Source organism: Macaca nemestrina, chromosome 6 (assembly GCF_043159975.1).
Source record: "Macaca nemestrina isolate mMacNem1 chromosome 6, mMacNem.hap1, whole genome shotgun sequence".
NCBI lineage: Eukaryota > Metazoa > Chordata > Mammalia > Primates > Cercopithecidae > Macaca > Macaca nemestrina.
Genome location: NC_092130.1, coordinates 31290974 through 31312961, shown reverse-complemented (window position 1 = coordinate 31312961; position 21988 = coordinate 31290974). Strand labels below are relative to the sequence as shown.

Genomic DNA, 21988 nt, shown 5'->3' with positions numbered 1-21988 from the left:
TGCATATCGGTTTCATCTTGCTGAAATGCACATTCCCCTTCCAGTAACAGCAACCTTGTTTCCTATTTTGGGGTTTCCTTCTCCCCACCCGTCCCCCATTAGCTCCTGTCTGTGTTCTCTATCCCTGAATTCAGATGTCCCAGGCTGGTCAAACAATGGTATTCTACTTCCCTGTCACAAATGGCCATCGTGTCCAGAGCTTTTGTCCAAAGTGCTAGGGAATAAGACACTCTTTTTTCTGTTCCAGTCAAACCCAGGGGAGAGGGAAGATGAGATGTAAGCTCCTGGTCACCACCTGAAACTGCATGAAGCTTAGGAATGAACAGGGAAAGCACATCCAAGAGATGGTGACATCTTTGAGGTACTATCAACCTGCTCCTGGAACCAGTGTGGTTTTTAAGTCACTTGAACCAATATATTTTCTTTAAGTTACTTAGGCCAGTTTGAGTTTCACCTTCTGTTTCTCAAAGTGAAAAGAACCTGCATACAGCTTCTTGTACATGAATATTGATATCTCTTCACAGATTTGGGGCGTTTTTAGCTATTATTTCTTTAGATAGGCTTTGTGTCCCTTTATCTCTCTCTTCTCTTTCTGAAATTGCATATGTAAATATTAGTTCTCTTCATGGTTTCCCATAGATCCCATAGACTTCTTTTATTCTTTTTTCTTTTTGTTCCTTCAACTGGATAATTTCAAGTGTCCTGTCTTTTAGTTCACTTATTCTTTCTTCTGCTTAATTGAACCTACTGTGGAAACTTTCTATTGAATTTTTCAGTTTATTCATTATACCTTGTAAATATATACAATTGTTATTTATCAATGAAAAATAAATTTTAAAAGGAACAAATGCCATATAAATAGCAACTCCACTTGACTTATAGTGACTTCCTGAATAACTATATTGAGAAAAACCCTGGGGCCTTGTTTGGGCTCATGACTCATGAGGAAGGTACGCAGGAAGAGGGAAAAGGTGAAAACTGAGCATTCCTTGACTAAGTCGAAACCCCTGACTCAGTCTTCTGTCTCACTCTGGACCAGGCAATGCTTCATATATCTCCAAGGCTTGGTCTTTCAGGTTAGCATATAGGAAGGAATTTGTCAGCATGTATCCCTGAAGGGTAAATGTCCACATTTGCTTAGATGTTTAGTGGGCGTTCCAGCCCTCAAAGAGCTGTGCTTGATGCCATAAATAAATTTGTTCCTAGTGTCTGACCTAAGAGAACGTATACTCAGAAGGAGAAATCTGCTCGTACATCACCTTGAAGGGTAGGTACTCCACTCACTTCTTTGACCTCAAACAATTTGTAATATGCAAATAGTCAAAGTGAGCAATGACGCCAAAAAGCATAATGGATTAAAGAGGTACCATTTACAAAGTGTATAAAGCAGGACAGGAAGCAAATCCTAGGGATCAAAGCAATGGAAGATTACTCCCATTATTTTTAATCTGGTTTTCATGGTTCCACCAACCTGGGCAATTTAATCTGGTTAACTGAGACTCTTCTTGAAATAACTTTTATTGGTTCTGACCCCACTTGACATCCTCAGAAAATAAACACTGAATAATAATGAGCTACTTTTCTGGAAAAAACAAAAAACTATTCACTCAAAGCACTTAAAATCAAAACACACACAAAAATATATTACTTACTCATTTGAGGGTATCCTGTTATGAAGGTATAATTTAAATATAATAAAATTCATTCTCTTTTGGTTACAGAGTTCTATGAGTTTTGGCAAATGTATTCAGTGCCATCACTACTACAATTAAGATATAGAACAGCTCCATCACTTCAAACAATTTTCTTGTGTCTTTTTTCATCAATTCTTCCTCCGACTCACAGCACAAATCTGTTTGCTGATCCTATAGTTTTTAAAATGCCATATGGATGATATACAGTATGCAGCATTTTAAGTCTGACTTCCTCTAATTAGCGTAATGCATTTGATATAACTCCAAGTTGTTGCATATATTGGGTATTCATTTCTTTTAATTACTGAGTAGTATTCCGTTGTATGAATACACCATAGTTTGTTTATCCATTTCCCGGTTGGAAGACATTGGGTTGTTCCAATTTTTGGCAACTATGAATAAATCCACTCTAAACATTTGTGTACAGGCTTTTGTATACATACGTCTTCATTTCTTTGATATAAATACCTAGGAGTAGGAATTCTGAGTCATTTTGTAAGTGTATGTTTAATTTGTAAGAAACTGCCAAAGCATTTTCCAAAACAGCTGTTTCATTTTGCATTCCCAGCAGCAATAGCCACTTTTATTTTTCAATGTGTAGAATGTCATTTTATATAGATTTGGCACACTATCATATCTCCATTAGGGCTCAAAAGACTTCACGTCTGTGTTGGGAGCAAAGTAACCTATAGATATCACTCGATCATTTTTCTGACATGAGACTTATAGAGCATCATCCCTAGGGTGATTTTTGAAAAACACATAAATGCAGAATGTTGGTGTTTAAAATAAAATTATAACTCACTAGTTTAACATCTTTAAGCAGGGCTGTTTTGATCCAATTATAATCAATTATCACTCACAAAGGCCCTGCTTAATAGCCTTATTTTACTGCCCATGTGAAATTGGGTATGTTACATAACTGCCTTAAACCACAGTTTCTTCATCTCTACACGGTTTTTGTAAGAACAAGAGAAAAAAATGTATCTGAAATCAGAAAGCAATTAAACATTGTGCTAATTAGAAAACAGACATTGCTAGTGAGTGTTCTTAAAACCTAATAGTACAAATCATGTGATTACTAAATGTTAGAACTAAAAGAACCTTAGAGATCTTCCATTAGGTCCCAGCCCTTAATGATAGACTTAGTGAGAAAACAGAGGCCCTGGAAAGTCGGGGTCAGATAAAGTTACTAATGGCAAAGCTAGTTAGAGAATTCAGAACTTCTGACCCTCTGCTCAGGTCTCTCATTATCCTGTACTGCCCCCTTCTAAAGGCTGGTTTAAACAAAAATCAGACATAACCAGCCTTTAAACAATTACACCAGGTCAGTCCTCATTATGATTGATGACCACCCAACTTAAAGTAACCCCACTCACTCCCTATTATATCTCCTTGTCTTACTTTTATCATAGCACTCATTTTTCTGCTGTCTCTCTGACCCTTTGTGAGTTAAGATCTGCCGGGGTAGCAACCTCTATCAACCACATTGCTTAAAACACAATCAGTTCTTAATAAATGCTTGTTGAATTATCATTTTAAAAGTGAACTTCAATTAGATTATTCATACTCAACAGGTTTGACTACATGACAGATACCTTTTTTGACAAATTATTAAGCCACTTGTTAGGGTGACTTGTAGGCATCATAATAAGCCAAATCAGAGCATAAGAATTGCTCAGTCAACCAAATGTGAGGAGCCTAAATCCCATTCCCATGCTGTAATCTCCCAGTCCTGTTCTGTCTTGCTCCTTCAAGGGACACGTTGTATAAACAGCATCAAGTGTTAACTTGTTAAAACAGTTACACCCAGAAAATGTTGAGATTATTTAACAATGCAATAATATGAGGTCATATCAAGAATTCCAAAGAGAGGCAGAGTTTTCAAAGACTCCAGTTCAATGCCAGGGAGCTATTGTTTCTAAAATGATTTTTGGAAAATGAAATATTAATTCCCCAGCTAATGTATTTCATGGTAGTTCATGTGCTTCATTTTCTAATCTGAAATTCTTTATTTTAGATCCATTCCAAAATCATCTTATTAGTCTCACACTTTAGAAGAAATGTATAAATCAAATGCTTCTAAATTTAATTTGATTTAAATTATATTTTAACCACTGTAACCCCTCTGTGGGGAGAGGAGAAAAAGCACATTTTTGCCAATGGTCTTTGTTCTGAACAAAGATTGGTTCTATCTGTCACCATTGGGAATGTTCAGGAATATTCTCACTGGATTGTAAGTGCCGAGAGAACAAGAACTTTATGAGTTTTTTTCATTGATCTATTGCCAGGCACCTAGAAGGAATCTAACAACTATTTATTGAGTACATAAGTAAATTTGAGAAGATAATATGTTGAAACTCTCCCAGGCCTTATTCAGAACAGATCAGGCTAAGCCTCCAGCTAACAGTTCTATCCCACAGCAGACCCGTGTGGTCTTTACATCTATAGTCTTGGGCATATTCCATTAGACTTCCACATGTTTGGCTGGGTTTCTCACCTATAGCATTTTCAGAGAGGCTCACTATGTACAAACACTGAAATAACTAAGTGCCAGGAATGACTACAGAAACAAGGGGAAACCTTATAATGAGTGTGGTGGAGTGATTCAGTGAAGATCATCAGATTAGGATTGAGAAGAACAAAATTGTGGTCACTCTCCCACCCCTTAACAAGTGTGGCAAGCTCACAAAGTCATGTCCTCACTCTAGGCCTCATTCAAAATCCGTGTGTGTGTGTGTGTGTGTGTGTGTGTGTGTGTTCTGTAGATCATGAAACTTCTCATCTGAAAATCTTCACTCTGTGGCCCAGAGTAAGTTTACATAGTGAGTGCACCCAAAGGTGAGCCACCTCCACTTTGGCCACTTCTCCAGATGCCCACAAGGAAGTGCTGAGAATACTGTTGCACCTCCTCTGGCCAAGGACAGAGTCACACCATCTGCCCACTTGGGGACAGAGAAGATGACTTGCCTAATATCTTTCCTGCATATCTTAAGGACAAGGCTGGGTTCTTTTGGCCTCACTGGGTAATAAAAACTCTATGCACGCAGGCTAGAAGTTGAGTGGTGGAAGATTCAAGAGAACAAGATAGATTTTCTGAAAAGTGGGCAACAAAGCATCTTTACTCCTTTTCCCATGGACATGAAAATCATTATCAAAAATCCTACCCCAGATGGGAGTGTTATCCAGTCTTATAAAGCTGCCTTACTATCTAGTCCCCAAGATAGCCCCAAGTGAACCAGGCTTCCCAGTGCTCATGCCATTGAGTAATCCCCTCCTATACCAGCTCTAGGCTGGCCTTGTGTAACCAATAAAATGTAGCAGATGTGACACTGTGTGACTTCTGAGGCCAGGTCATAGGAAGCTTTGCAGCTCCCGGTTTAATCTCCTGGAATGCTAGCTCTTGGAATGCACTCTCTTGGAACTCAGCCACCATGCTGTAAGAAGGCCAAGCCACATGGAGTGGACATGGCTCATGGCTCCAGTTGATCACAGCCCCAGCTGAGCTCCCAACCAACTACAAGCATCAATTGCCAGCCCTGTGAGGAAGCCATCTTCGACGCCCAGCCCAGAGGAGCCTTCAATGACTCCAGCTCCAGCCATTATGGGACTGCAACCACAGGAGAGAACCCAAGTGAGAACTGCCTGGGTGAGCCCAGCCAATCCATCAGATGAACAGATGATAAGCTGTTTTAAGTCAGAAACTTTTGGGGTGGTTTGTTATGTCACTTGTTCCATCTTATGCTTCAAAAACATGATCCCCATAACTTTAATGTTCAAGGGTTATTGTTTTGCTTTCTTCTTTGGATTTGAGTTGTCATTTCCAAGCAACCCTTTCTCTCACTCAAAATGTTTCCTTTATCTGGTCTAGTTGTGCCCTACTGAGCCCAAACATGAGGGAAATAAAAAAACAACCACCAACCACACACTCATATAACACACACAACACACACAAAACAATGTCTTGGATTGTGGAAAAATTTGCTATTGTCATTGTTTTTTAACTTATTTTCTTCATATTTCTTTGAGTTCCTTTTGGAGTCACTGAATTCCCTTTCTGAGTCTTTTTTCCAAGATTACAGGCTCAAGTCATGGTTTTAAAAATAGCCATAATATATTAACAACCTATTACATTCCAGTCACCATGCTAACTTCTTCAGACATATTAACTCATTAATTTTACAACAACTTTGCAATATAGGTATTTATTATCCCCATTTTACAATTGAAAGAGCCATGGCTCAGAAACATGAAGTGATTCGTTAATGCCACACAGACACTAAGCACTTTGAGACAAGATTTGAACCTAGATCTACCTTAACCAGCATAAATATGGCTGAGGAATATCTGAATTCATTCACATCCAGAAATCACATTGTAGTTGTTGAATCCTTTGGCAGGAGCTATACCTGGATCAGAGAGCAAAAGGAGTTCAGCAGAACTGTGTACCTTTGAAAATCACTCTGAAGGAAGGACTTACATGTGAGTTTTGGGGATTGCAAAGTATTGACATTTTCAGACTAACTCTGTATATTGCTACAGATGTTGGTACAATTCTGTATTGTTTGGTTTGCACTGATAATAAGACAGTCTGATAAAATCTTATGCCATCCTTCCAGAACATGAATACTGGAACCACTCATTCAAGGGGATCTGGAGAGTGACAAAGGATAGAGTGAGTCACAGAGACCCAAGAGCTTCAACAGTCTGGAACTCAGAAGCAGCTGGAATGAACTGGAAGAGAAGAACTACATAGCAACCAGGGCATTTAGGAAATGTCCCTATGAATCAATCCATCTGCACTGGGGAAAAATGAGATACATAATGGAAAAGAATGAGTTCTTGGGGTGTGGGGATACACATGTGTGTGCACATTTGTGTGTATGTGTGTGTGTTTGATGGGGTGGGGGCTGCTTCTTTTCTAGGAGTCATTTGCAAGCTACCTCTCCTCTCACTCAAAACATAGCTCCCTTAAGCCAGTTTTCCCTGCTTTCTCTCATAGGTGAACCATCCTGGGGAAACTGAGATAGCCCCAAAGTAGATTTCATGATGGTATGCTCTGGGGTGGGGTGGGCTGCTCTGTTTTGTTCTCTGATTTATTCTTGTCTCTGCTTGCACTTGCAGTTCCTTTCTCCTACTAGGACATTGGTCATTTAAAATATATTCATAGTAAGATGACAAACAGTTCCCCTTTAGAAGTACAGATATATGGCTCTCTGAGCCTTAGTTTCCTCATCTGTGTATGTTCACACCTCCCATCATAAGCAAGCTGGCCTTTGTCAACACACACACATACACACACAATGTTGTGCTGCCATGTGGTTCATAGGGGAGGACTTGAGGGGAAGACCAAGTTAACCTAAAGACAACCACGCTGATGAAGCCAAGTCAGGAGCGAAAGGAGATCAGAGCAGCTTGGTGGCGAAGAGCATGGGCCCTTGGACGAGATCAACTGAATGCAAATTCTGCCCCTGCTACTCACAAGTTATTGGACCTCAAACAAATTACTGAATTCTCCAAGACCTTGTTTCCTCACCTATAAAATGGGCATATTAATAATACCACCTTTGAGGTTGTTGTGAACATAGAAAATGAAATCCTGAATTCAAAGAATTTAATCCAATACTTTATATCCCATAAATGCTCAGTAAACATTAGCTGTGTTATTTATTATAGAGTACACAGAATACAAAATATAAGCGCAATTATATATTAAATATTTGCAATAAGCAAGGCCCTGAGTTAAGTATTCTAAGTACATTACCTCTTTTAATTTTCAGAGCAACTTTGTAAGGCAAGTTCTAGGATAACCCATTTGACAGGTGAGAAAACTGAGACCCAGAGAGGTTAAGTCATGTCTCCAAGGTCCCAAAGCTGCCAAATGTCAGAGTCCAGGCTATCTGACTCCAAGCCTTGAGGTCCCAGCCAAGTCCACAAACTTCATTTCCCAAAACCCAGAATTAGATCACTTGCTGAACATCTGTTGACACTTTCCAGGGGACTTTCAAAACCCCAATCCCTCAGAAGCCCCAAAACCTTTAATATCACCCTTTAAAACACCAGGAACATTCACAGCAAAAGACCAATAACTACACATGGGGTAGAAATTAACATATGTAGAGGACTCTTTCTTCTCCATACAAAAGCTTTTACCCATATACCACATTGGGTGTGAGAGTGAATATACTGTAAGAATACTGTACTTCCTGCAGCTGAAACCAGCAGGGCAAAGAAGATGCTTTCAGTAGAGTAATGTGTACCCCTTGCTGTGCTCTGAAGAAGAGGGTCAATTTCTTTGTGGGGAGTAGCAACACAAACCATCCCACCAGCAATAAAATCCACAGTTCCCTTGACAACAAAGCTAACTTTAGCCACGTGGGCTCATCCTGTATTTCCCAGGACCCAGGAGTCTTTGGAAGTTTCTTGAGTGGGCTTCCACCTTAGCTTTTGCTTTCTGTCAGATAATACAGCAGTTATGTCTGAAGGTTTTCCCCCAGGATCTCCAGTTCTTTTAGTGGTGGTAACATCAAGCAGTCTCCAGACATTGCAGCTGGGTGGTTGAAATGCTTACTCTGGGAGGGGTGGCCAGTCAGCTGGGGTCACAAAAGCCTTGTAATTAGAATCAGTGTGACTAATTTCCAGGTAGAATGACAGGCTCTTACAAACTGCTTTTGTAGAAATTATACTCACTGGTGTCCAAGCAGCCCTGAATCACTCTATACTCACAACAGAAACAGCTGGTGTCAGAGAACTCTACAAATATGGCAGATCATCACATGGGACTTTATCCGTGGAGGTGAGCCTCCTTTTGCACTGGAAGCTGGTATGTTGATGATGTCATGGTGGCTCAACTTTCTTGGTGTCTAAGGGGAGTGTCAGAGAGCAACCCTAACGTGTGTTGGGTGACCGTGGGTAAGGCTTTCCCTTTTCTAGTTCACCTTTCGTATAATAACACAGACTGAGCTAGAGGGTCTCCAAAGCCCACCAGCTGCCACTTTGTATGACACAAAGTTATCAGAACATGAATTCAATCATGAGGTAATAAGAGGTAACAATTGAACATTTAGCTGTTTCATCCAACAGCCATATGATGTGGTTATCATCAATACTCCCATGTTACGGGTGCAGAAATGGAGGCCCAGAATGGTTAAGTGCCTTGCCCAAGATCATGCACAGAGTGGGGATTTTTACCCACGTAGCATAATCCCAAGGTTTATGCTCTTAACCATTCACAATATTAATGAAAACACTAAGAAACCAACAATGCATACACAGGGTTCCAGATCCTACTTTTCTAGATGTCTCCATTTTTATCCATAAGCAGTGTGTGTGTCAGTTCTCAGGCATCACCTGGAGGATACATATATAACACCTACCTAAGCCCTAGCATGTCAACCCTGGACAGGTCCTGACAGATTAAAGAGGCTGAGGTTTTTAACTCATCATCCTTGGGCGTGCATTAAAGGGTCCATGAGCCCTTTGAAAGTATGTGTAAATATGGGTGTGCATACATAATTCCAAGAAGAGATTTCATAGGGTTTTTTTTGTTTGTTTGTTTTGTTTTGTTTTGTTTTTAGATTTTTGAAGGGGTCTATGAACTTTTAGAGCAATCTTTTGACAGTTGGTAAAACTGACACCTCAGGTGGGAAATGGACTTGTCCCATTACACACAAGGAGTGACAGAACTGGGTTCAGACCCCAGATCACCTGACCCCAATCCCACTGCTCTTTGACTACATCACATGGAGCTAACTCATCCCTGCAACATGCACCAAGAGTCTTCTAGGATTAAACTGCTGGGTATAACGTGCACAGCTCATAGGGTTTGGGAATGGTTTGGAAAATCATCATGCTTCACATATATCATTGACTTTAACCTTGGGCCTCTGTATCTCGTCATTTCTTTGAAGTTTGTATCATTGATAGTTACCCCTGATCTGCCACTCTGCCCATCTTCTGTGAATGAAAACTTAGCCCACAGTGTTTCATTCAGATCTGGTCTAGTGTGCCTTTACCTGGCCTCACTCCTGGCTTCCATAGATGCTTAACGTGATTAGGCATTTGTCCCTCACTGTTTTAGTTGAAATAATCAGTTCAAAATAAAACTGACAACAGCTAACCTACATAAAGAATGTGTTAATGGGTAAACATTCACAGGGGAATAAAATTATCCCAATAAAATTCAAATCAATCAAATATGAACCAGGAAAATTTGACTTAGTAGAAACAAAATTACAATGGAAAATTCACAGTGGCAGAAGCCAAAATTTGACCCAAATAAATTATTGTCAATAAATTACAAGCCATCATTGTAAAATTTCAAATGCAAAAGAATTAATCTCCATAAAATGATTTTGATAAAATAAAAAAGAAGATAGAGAAAGGTAGATATTGTTTAACTGCTCTGTATTGAACATTTATCTTAGAGTAAAAATGATTGAGTAAGCATTAATTAGGAAAATACTTTCTTGAGAAAAATTCAGCTATAATTGGTGTTTTTAATGTTGTGCTTATAAGCATGAGTCAAAACACCCTCAGCAATAAATCACAGAGGTCAAAATATCTGCCAGACTAAACATAGGTTCAAAATGACAGCTCCAATAAAGGGAGGTCACAACTTCCTGTGCCTGTGCTTGGTAAGTGATGGAGGCAATCATTTGCAGATGATGCTCTGACAAGGGACGCAGACTGAGACCATCACTGTCATATGTTCACTTGAACAGCCAAGCGTCTAGCCCAGATTACATTCCTCTAAGCATGCCTTAACCCCACAAGTTCAACAAAGAGGTGTTCATTAACTTCTTCGCCCAAACAAGTACTCTTCTGAAACGTCTGTCAGCACAATAACAATAATAGCCAAACTTATATAACATGGGACAGGCACTTTACATATATTTACACATTTGATCCACACAACAGTCTCATGAGATAAGTACTATTATCATCTCCATTTGCCAGTGATGAACATGAAGCACCAAGAGCTTAACAACTTGCCTGAGGTCACACATTTGATAAGCAGTGGAGCTGTTCAGTGGTACCACCATGCATCCCAGACAGGATGTTCAGGTGAACAAGATCTTTCTAGATTAAGTTCCATAAAATTTATCTAAATTTCAGCTGAGGTTTTATGAAATACTTGCAATATAGATAAGGCTTGGACTGGTGTCCTGACACTGCCATTCTCTATCCACAGGACTTTGGGTAACAATTAATCTCTTAACCTCTTTGAACTCATTTCTTCATGTGTTAAGTGAATAATTATACAATACAATTACTTCTTGCAGGTAGGAGAAATTAAGAGAAGTCAATGATATAATAAGAGTATAACCTTTAGTACAGTGTTTGAGGTATAAGTGCTCAAATCTAAGCTGTGATGGTAAGAATAATAGGTAAGTTTATCAGAGGATTCTGACTTGCCCTGAAGCCCATAGGACTTCTGAAGTCAGGGACTGTCATTATCTTGCTCACTGGATTGTGAGTTTAGCACATAAGAGGTGTTGAATATTGGTTGGTTGGTTGGTTGGTTGGTTGGTTGATTAGTTGGTTGGGTATGTGGGTGGTTGGATGGTTAGATGCTTGCTTGGTTGGTTGGTTGGTTGGCCGGTGGGTTGGTTAATTGGCTGGTTGGATAAATGAATGGATGGATGGATGGATGGAAGGATGAGTGGATGGATGGATGGATGGATGGATGGATGGATGGATGGATGGATGAATAGATCGATGAATAGATGTATAACCATCTGCCTCCTTTGTCTCAAAGGAGCTAAACTCAGACTTTTCCTCCTAGTGCTTTGCATATATGCATCCAATCTCCCCCAAACAGACTGACAGATACTCAAGGGTAAGGATGAGCTTTTTATCCTGCATCCCACAATACCATGAACTTACGATTTCCCCAAGGAAAGAGACTTGGGATTCTGAAACAATACTCTGGACCACTCAGGCCTCAAAATACCTTAAAGGTACTGCTTATCCCCTGGCTCTTTATTCCATAGAACATTCATCACTGAAGGTATTTCCTGTGGTATTTGGTGCAATACTGATTATATAAGCCAAGGTCCCTGCCCCCTAGATTTTCTATCTCCCTCCTCCTTAAGACAAAGGGAAACATTCAAATGTTCAAAAGAGAAATATTTATCTTGAAGATCCTAAGTTCTGAAAGAGAAAACGTGTAACCAGAATTACATAATTATGTAAAGCACTGATTTTTCAGGTCAGACAAAACTGGTTTTGAATCTCTGCAAACGTCTGAAGTACTTTGAACCTTGATTTCATCACCTGAAAAGGGGAGATAAGGTCACTTTCTTTGGGATCATTTGGAGGATCAAATCCTATACTGTGGGTAAATTACTTACACAATGACCATGACAGCTTCAGTAAAAGACCATGATTATCCCTGGCCAAACTACTATCTGTTTGAAAATTAAGAAAAGACCTACCACATCTATAGCAAGTTATTCTAAACAAACAAAAATGATGCTTATTATTCTCAATAAACTTTTGCTGAATACCTGCTATACACGTAAGCTGCCCTATCACCTGATTTCTCAATCGCTCATGAGCAATAAATAGTTCTATTATAGTTTTCTCAATCACTCATGAGCAATAAGTAGTTATATTATAGTTTTAAAACTTTCTCCCTAAAGGTCAAAACCCAAGCCCAACATTTCATTCCTTTATTTTTTTATTCACCCATTCAACAAAACTTTATTGAGAGCCTGCCATGCATCAGACACTGGGCTGGGCTCTGGAAATACAGAGCTGAGTGGCCCAAATGAGATTCCTGCTTTCATGGAACTCCCAATCTAGGTGGCGCACACGGATTATTTAAAAATAAAAATAAAAACTTACTCACATAAAGTATACTTTTAAACTATGGTAAGCGCTTTGAAGGAAAAGTACAGGGACAAATGAGCACAAGCAAAAGGGAGATGCTAAAGACATGAGGAAAAAGAAAAAAGAGAGAAAATGGCCAGGCGCCATGGCTCACACCTGTTACCCTAGCACTTTGGGAGGCTGAGGTGGGTGGATGATTTGAGCCCAGGAGTTTGAGACTAGCATGGGCAACATGGTGAAAACCCATCTCTATAAAAGCTACCAAAAAACAATTAGCTGGGCGTGGCTGTACATGCCTATAGTCCCAGCTACTCGGGAGGCTGAAGTGGGAGGATCACTTGAGCACCTGAGTCTAGAAAGTTGAGGCTGCAGTGAACCATGGCCACACCACTGCACTCCAGCCTGGGCAGCAGAGTAAGACCCTGCCTAAATGAGAGAGAGAGAGAGAGAGAGAGAGAAAGAGAGAGAGAGAGACAAAGACAGAGACAGAGACAGAGAGAAACAGACAGATGGACTTTACACAACTTTGAAAGAAAGAAAAGAATGCCACAGGACTTGGAAGAGGATCAGAATATCAGTTTGTATAAGCTCTTAGGCCTTTAAAACAACTGGAAATGAAAAATCCTCCAAGTAATCTTTCTGTTTGCTATCCTTTCTCTCCACCCACTACAGCCCTAAAGCTACATGTTCTAGAACAGACAAAAGTTTTTTGTTTTGTTTTGTTTTGTTTTATGAATAAGTAGCTTTTTGGTCACCAGGATTATCATGCAGCTGTTATTTCAGCTTAGCCCGTGGCAACTCCCCTGAGAAGGAAAGCAGACGTAGCCATTGTCACTGCTTGCTGTCTGGTACAATATTCAAAGAATTCAGGGGCATTCCTGTGAATGTCTCTATGAAGTAGATGTCAGATATATCCCCAGATGAACAAACATCAGAAGTTCTCTACGTGCAAGAAAGTTCAATAACAACAAAAAGTCACCTTCACACATATTTGGTCTACGCAAGGAAGATCAAGTAGTTGAGAATCATACAGATCATGTTTAAATATGGTCCGCTAGATTTGAAAGGTTAAAATAAAAGACAGAAGCGAGGTATCTATTTTCAAAATCCTTTTCATAGATAATGTCATAATGTGTGACCCTAAATAAAAATACAGTAAAATGAAAGGTTAGGGAAGTAGATGATTAAGCATTTCTGAATACTGAGTGAGTAAAAAAGTGCTACTATCAACATTTATGCCTAAGAAATAAAGCATCTCTAATGAACATGGGCTCTTCCCAGGCTATTTGTTTTGTAACACATATTTGGAGGAGAAGGATGTTCCTAACGGCTTTTTCCATGATGTCAAAAGTAGGCTATTCTCTCATGTCCATGATCTTCCTTCTGCTACCACCACTGGAGCTATGGGTACCATGTTGGGTGAGACCCACGAAACTCCACCTGGCTGCTTCCCTTCCTCAGATGTCCATAGTCTCCTATTATTGGCTCTGGAGTCTCTTGCAAGTTTCCCTCATTCACCTTACTCCCAACCTGGAATCTTCTTCAAAACATAACTTATAGATCTTATAATTTGTTTTGACCAATCACTACTATAGATCAAAGCTTTCTGTTCCTCCTACTTTCCATTTGGGAAATACAGTCTCTCTTTTTTTCTAGGCTGAGTTACCTGACTGTGGTCAACAATAACACCAGTTTTTTTGTTTGTTTGTTTGTTTTTTTTCAAGACCTCCTGGAAAGTCGGTTCTCTCCGATCCTGTTCTAAAGTAACCAATTTTGATTGATTCAGTTACACTAGAATCACTGTGTTGATTTCAGCCCAGTATTTCAGGCTGATGAAACAAGTTTTAATCTAATGCTCCTATTCATTATCATATTAGAGATAGCATTTCTCTCAGAGATGTGTCACCTGACAGAAACACAATATAATATAATGCTTTCATTTTCTAGCTCCAGCATCAGAGAGACATGAGTTCAAATCTCACCTTGATCACCAGTAACTGTGGACTTAGACAAGCCACATCAATTCTCTAAACCTCAGTGGAGATAAAAATAATAGTAACTACACCAAAATGTTGTTTGATTACATGAGAGTCATGACAAAGGTTTTGCATAGGACTTAATGCATAACACACATGCAACCTCAACTATTATTTATTTTGAGATGTACACATTCTCTGGTCTCAAAAAGAAGTAAGATATCCATCAAATAATACATAGAAAAGAACAAAGGCCGGAGCCCTCCCGCACTTTTTTAGAGACCTCCCTCCAGGTCAGTACTTTTCAAACTACAGGTTAATGAATGAGAAATTCATTTGGTGAGTCATAAATTTGATAGTTTTTAACTAGAATAGAATGCTAATGAATAGAATAGAATGAATAGAACAGAAAAATGAATAGAATCGAACAGAACAGAATGTATCAGTGCATTTCTCTATGTTGCTGCATATGCACAAACATATGCACATGAGGATATAACATAAAATGCATTTCTTACTGTGGGCCACAACAACAACAACCTAACAACAAAAAAGGATTTGAAAGCCACTACCCTCGTCTGATTCAGAGCTATTAATATTAAACACATTCTTTACCAATGGTATACTATTTAGGAAGACATCACTGCCCCCTACTGGAACTCTTGGATTTCTCACAGAAAAGGACAGCAATCGATTAGCCTGTCTTTTCATTATCCATGTGACCTCAACCATCCTCTCACCTACCCTGTCTGGAAGCTCACCTCAAAGAGCCTCATCCCTCAAGCTAGTGTGATGCCCTGGACAAGGAGTCAAAGGCAGCACTAGAAGTGGCATCTGGGTTCTCACCTTTAAAATCGTTTTGAAAGCACAGCATCCTTCCCTCTCACCTGCCTCACAGAGTCTCTGCTGGGAAGCCAAGCCAAGCAGCCCCATTGCACAGTTCTGGCCACGCATGTTATTCTTGGTCCTGCACCATGGCAGCTGGGGAGAATCCCCACCCCCTAAGCAGCCACTTGTCTCTGCTTCTCAGGGGAGAAACACCCCTTAGAGGAAGGTGAACGAAGTGCACATTCCCAGAGCCAGCACTTCCAGCAGCCTCCATCCTCAGGTCCCCTGAGTTCTGGAATAATCAGACAGAGTTGGGAGAGAGGGGATACATATCAGGAAATATATGCCATCCCACTGAAGAGGGAAGACCGCCAAGTGAAAGGCCCGGTAGCAAAGAGCACCCCTAACATACACACCCTCCCACTTACGGTGTGGGAGCCAGGAATAGATGTGCTTACTAATAATCTACTCAGTTCTGCTTCATTGTGACAGCTACCACCAACTGAGCATTCATACCAAGTCATCCATACATCTCATCTCAGTTAAAAGTCTGAGCAGAGGAATAATTGAAGCTTAAAGAGGTAAAGTAAATTGCTCAGGTCACTCAGTGATGAAAAGGAGAAGGAGCTTCAGACCCAAGTGTCCCTGAATGTAGGATCAGGGCGCCTGGCCACACCTCTAGGTTTGGCTGCACTTCTCAATGTCAAGGCTTACATGCCCCCAAAGATGAATTTGCTTTAGCCATTTCCTTGTCTATGACATAAATAAGTCTGATATAATTCCAACAGAACTGGGCTCAGGGAAGTTAGTTAATTTGCAGGCCACACAGCTAGTAAGAAACAGATTCTAACCCAAGTATGCCCAACTCCAAAACATATTCCATTGCCCCCACATGAGCTGCCACCCGAGTGAGTGCAGAGCCCATTCCCTTGAATTTCTTCCTTCTTTGCCCCTGTCCACACCTCTCAATGGGAGCAATTAAAAGAGGAAAAGAGACCAAAACTGTCAAGGTCATGAAAAACAAGGAAAGGCAGAAACTGTCATAGACCAAAGATACGTAGGGAAATATGGTAACTAAATCCAATGTGGGATCAGAAGGAGAACATTAGTGGGGAAAACTGGTGATATCTGAATCAAGGCTGGAGTGTTTTGTTGCAATAGCCAAGTCTTAATGTGTTTTCCACCTCCACTGCTGCCCTAATCCAGTCTCATGCTGCTTCCAAAATCATCTTTCCAAAGCACAAATCTGACCATGTTTCTTTCAACTGCTTATAACCCTTCTATACATTCCCTTCAACCTCCAGGTAGAATCCAAACCCTCTTTGCTTCCCTGAATCTGCTCCAGCCTCACTGCACTCACTGCTGTTCTCAGAAAACATTACGCCCTGTCCACCCTCTGGACCTTTGCTTAACACATGCACTGTCTGTCAATAGCAATCTGCTGGTCTGCAGTTAGAATTAAGTAGGTATCCTTTTCAGAACTCAGTTTGGATGTCACGTCCTCCAGAAAGCCCTTCCTGATGCCCGTAACCCTGTCTGGGTAAAATCCCTTCCCCTCAGTACCCGTAACATCCTGTAATTAACTCCAATCACAGTGCTTCTGATACTGAATCATATTACATAATATATCATTTGCCCCTTTCCTGTCACCCAGCTGAATCCCCACTTCCCCGCAGTGTGTGCCCAAACCTGGCATTGAATGACACTGACCCTCATCGGAATGAGCTCAGTCCTCCTCCCTGCTTACTCCATTTCTCTGAGTGCCCAAGGAAAAAGTGGTTGGTGCTAGTCTGTCATCTACACTCTCTGCCACTTATTAATCTCTCTGTTTTCAAAAAATGCCAGATAAGGCCTAGACTGGGTGCTTGCAATGAGCAACATGACCTAGCTTGAAGTTAATGCATTGTTTTATTTTCATTGTATTTGCCGTTATTTACAGAATTCTGTTTATGGAAAACAATACAAGTTTTTCTTCTATATAGACTAGTCATCCTTTATAAAAATAAGTTAATATGGCCAGGTATGGTGGCTCACACCTATAATCTCAGCACTTTGGGAGGCCAAGGTGGGCGGATCACAAGGTCAGGAGATCGAGACCATCCCGGCTAACATGGTGAAACCCCGTCTCTACTAAAAATACAAAAAAAAATTAGCCAGGTGTGGTGGCAGGTGCCTGTAGTCCCAGCTACTCTGGAGGCTGAGGCAGGAGAATGGTGTGAACCCAGGAGGCAGAGCTTGCAGTGAGCTGAGGTGCGCCACTGCACTCCAGCCTGGGCAACAGAGTGAGACTCCATCTCAAAAAAAATAAAATTTAATTTAAAAAAATAAGTTAATATGAGTAAAAGAAGTAAATCAATTTAGAAAATGTTTTGTAAAGGCTCTTTGGTGCATATCATGATAAACACATGCATACATACACACACGTGTACATATATACATACAACTGTGAAGGCACCCCAAAACAGCAGAAATCCTGTCATTTGTGCAACTAAGTCCTTGAATCATGAGACCCCTGCCTCAACTACCGCTGTCTTTGCCACTAACTACTAATGTGTCTGGTAGAATGTTACCCTTCTGTTCCTCAGTTTACTCACCTGTAAAAAGAAGAGAATATAATTGGGCTATAAAATTATATTATTTCATCTCTCCAATACTATTTCTCATCCTGTTCATACAGTATAAAAATAGCACTGCCGAAAAACCCAGAGGTGAGGTTCTTTTATCAGAGGACAAATATCTGAGATGTGCAGAGGTTAAGTGACTTCCCCAAGGTTGCACTGCAATCTAATGTCAAAATCAAGACCAAAATCCAGGTTCCCTTTAGTGACAGGCTTCCTGATCCCTCATCCTAACACCCTCCATTTCTACATATTCCCTTCCTCAAATAAACTTCTGCCAAATGAGGTGCATTATATTCACAAAGAGGAAGAAAATGAACACACACACATACATATATATACACATGCACAATATAAAGGCATCTTAAAATAATGGAAAAGTAAATAAGAAAAGGACAAAAGCAATATTGGATTTCAAAGTGTTAATACTGTTGGACAGGGAACTAGTATACCTGAAAGCTGAGAAAACATGTTACAGGGTTTTCCACAATGTTGCAATGCCCTCCTTGTTCTTTATTTAGATTAGATGTAAGGAGCCAGCAGCCACACAGCCCATATAAGTTTTGAGGGAACAATTAGAATAAAGAGGGTAACTAGATCATCTTTGGCTAGGATACACTTTCTTTTTACAATGTTTAAGTAGAGACCAGATCCAATCACCACTTTACTCTCTGCGGATCATGAAAAAAGGTAGCATCAACATGTTTCCAAAGGGAATAGTTGGTCACATTTTAAAAATGAAATCTTTAAACACTTTTTAAAAGAGTTTTAGCAAGCGATTTACATATAGAATGTAGTAATTGCAATGATATCACACAATGTTTTTCTTATTTTAAAAAAATAGAGTCTTACCCTTGTCTTTGGAAACATGCTGAACATTTTGATAACTGACCTGGATACAGGTAAATTCATCAGATTTACAGGTAAATCAAAGTGCACAGAATTGGGGAATTTTAGCTAAAATCTCCAGTGAAATGTAACATGAATAGATACAATGCTCTTCACATATGTGTGTATGTGTATGCATATGCAAATGCATATGTATATTTGCAGCAGTTGAGAAAGATCTGTCCAAATAGAAGTTCAAGTCAGAAGACACAGAAGTTTCAATTAATTATATAGCTCAATGGAAGCCAAGGACAGATGTGGTTGCTGGGGAGAAGAAGAATCAAATTAAGTATAGTAACATCCCTCTGTACTCTTCACCCACCAGCCAATGTCAAAAGCCTGGTGCAGTTATGGGAATCGCTCTTTCAGAGAAACAGAAACAAATCTGGCCAGAGGAGAGTGAGTGGTCAGTGGGAAAAGGGAGGGGATCTGTAACCTGAGTCAGATAGGGAATGGCCAATGGCATGGTTTCCAGGGCTGTGTGAGCCTTCTTCAAATATACGATGTGTAACTGTTCTGGAATGCGTGTGCCCCTGACTGTCTCCCAGGAATGTTGTTGAAAGGACTATGCATGGGAGATTAGACTGGATAGTCTCAACCACAACATCCCTCCCAGCTTGGGGCTTTTACAGCTTGTGGTAGGGGCAAAACCGCATCTATTCTGCATGGTAGTGGATTAGATAATTTTACTAATTAGACAATTGGAAGCTTCTCCTTCCTGGGAATACTCTCTAGAGTAGACAGCCTTTTGACAACCAACCACATCTCTAACAGAAAATATGTGCCAATACGTAGATAACCTTGATGACTAGAAGATACAATCGTGGCTTAACTCACCAATCCCATCTCACCCTGCCATATAACTAACCATCTGGTCAGTCCAAGAAGCTAGAAATTAAGGGCAGATGGTCTGATAATAAAAGCTAAACTGATGGGCATCAGATGCAGGGAATTATGTCTGGTCTCCTTGTGGTTCACACAAGGAGCAAGGGTGAACCACCTGCATCAGGCTTGCTTGAGTTGCTTGATAAAATGCATGTTCCTGGGATATATCCCAGATCTACTGAATCAGAATTAGAGATAGAAACCAGGAAGTTCACGTTCAACAACCTTACCAGGTAATAGGTATGCACACTATCTGAGGGTTCTTACCCTGCAGTGGTGCTTCCCATACTTCAGGGTGCATTAAAACCACCAGGAAAGCTTGCACGAGTCAGCGTTCTGGGATCCAGAGATTCTGATTCAGAGACCACAGGTGGGGCTGCAGATTTTCATTTCAATCTCACAGGTGATGCTGATGCTGCTGGTTAGTGGACCATATTTTCAGTTCGTTATCTTAGAGAATTCCTGATTTCATTATCAAAGAACTCAGATACTGTGGTAGGTCACTTCTGAAATGATCCCCAATGATTCCTCACCATTTGGTACTCAAGCTGTTGATAAACACCCTCCTCTTGTGGGAGCTGGACCTAGTGACTCGCTTACTATGAATTGAATAGGCAAGACTAAGGAGATGTCACTTCTGTGATTAGGTTATGGAAAGACAGTGACTTCCTTCTCTCCTGCTCACTCTGGTTCTTGCTCCTCTTGTTTGCTCCCTCTAGTGAAGCATGGTGCCATGTTGTGACTGCCCCGCAGAGAGGCCCACGTGGCAAGTGGCTGCAGGAAGCCTCTGGCCAATAGCTAGCCAAAAAACTGACTCCTAACAACAACTCTGTGGGTGAGCTTGGAAGCCCATCCTTCTCTAGTTAAAGTTGAGATAACTGCAGCCCTGGCTGATTGTAGCCTATGAACCACCCTAAGCCAGAGGGCTCAGCTAAGTCATGCTTGGATTCCTGCCCTGCAGAAACCATGAGATTATAAGCATTTCAGGCCACTCAGTGTGCTATGCAGTGATAGGTCATTAATAGAGATGCTTTGCAAAGCAGCTACCCTGAAATCAACAAGATGCCTTGTAGTTGGGTGTGGTGGCACATGCCTGTAGTTCCAGCTACTCAGGAGGTTGACACTGGAGGATCACTTGAGCCCCGGAGTCTGAGGTTGTAGTGAGCCCTGACTGTACCACTGAACTCCAACCTGGGCAACAGAGGAGACACTGTCTCAAAAAAAAAAAAAAAAGAAAAATGACATGTCTTGGTATTCTCACCCATCCTTCAAGTCCTCCATCTCATCTGTCCCCATTGTGGATGAGAAAAAATGTGTGTGTAAATGTAACTGGACAATATTTAATCATATATACTATTTATATGTAATTTATGCCATAATTTTCTTAACACTCAATTTCCAAGCCTTGGCTCTTAGAAAGCTTCCCTGGAGCTTGTTATGTGGGAGCACAGCCTTATGGCAGGAGGAAGATAGTGAATCCAAGTCGGGTTTCGTGCTATCCATCTGGCCATTCTGAGGCTGTGTCTTTTGAGCTAAGAGCCTGGTGAATTCTCTCCTGCCCATCCCTGTGAGCATGAGGAGTGATACACACTTTGGTTCTGAAGAAAGAAATGGAAAAAACTACAGGTTCCTCTGCTGGCAAGCGGAAGGGGTCTTTCCCTGAGAAAATTGGTGAAGAGCACAAATTCCAATCGGCTTGGCTTTGCACCAGTGCAGTGACTGATTTCCTCACTGGGGGAGGAAGGAAGGTTCCTGGAGGGCAAGATTCCTCATCTTCTCCAGAATTATGTATGGAGAAAGTGCTTTTCAGAGGCTGTTTGTGTGGAAGGCAACAGTCAACTGGTAAAGACTCCAGATGCAAAGCTTGGAACCAGGAATTCTCATCGCTGCACCAGCAAATCTTTCTGTGACCTGCAATGAGCCCCTCTCCTTCCAGACTTCATTCTTCTCATTGTAAAATGAGGAGGCTGGGCCAGGTAATGACTCGGACCTCCCAATGCGTATTTAAGAGCCTAGGGCAGTGGGGTCAGAGTCTGGCCATGCCAAATGTCCAGAGACAGGACAGCTTTTCTCAGAGGGCCAGGCCACCGCCACTCAGCCACCGTGCCCTCTCTGAGGAGCACCCAGAGGGGCTGCTGTGCCACAGGGGGCTCTGGCAGATGTTGTCCAGCCTGCTCCTAATGGTGTCCTGAAGCTCGTCGTCACCCAGCAGGACCGCTGCTGCCAGGGCCAGCAGGAAGTACTCAGTGGCATCATGGGCATC

At 40.9% G+C, this 21988-nt stretch overlaps 1 protein-coding gene across 2 annotated transcripts in view; it reads right to left on the bottom strand.

Annotated features, from left to right (window-relative positions):
- Positions 1-21988, bottom strand: part of LOC105466895 (SH3 domain and tetratricopeptide repeats 2) — a 91323-nt gene that overhangs the window by 10530 nt on the left and 58805 nt on the right. For both annotated transcript variants that reach the window (XM_011716063.2, XM_071098236.1), the window contains one exon: positions 1-21988. This exon is cut by the window's left edge and continues 10530 nt beyond it. In XM_011716063.2, the coding sequence (XP_011714365.2) occupies positions 21797-21988 (192 nt within the window). In that variant the 3' untranslated portion in view covers positions 1-21796.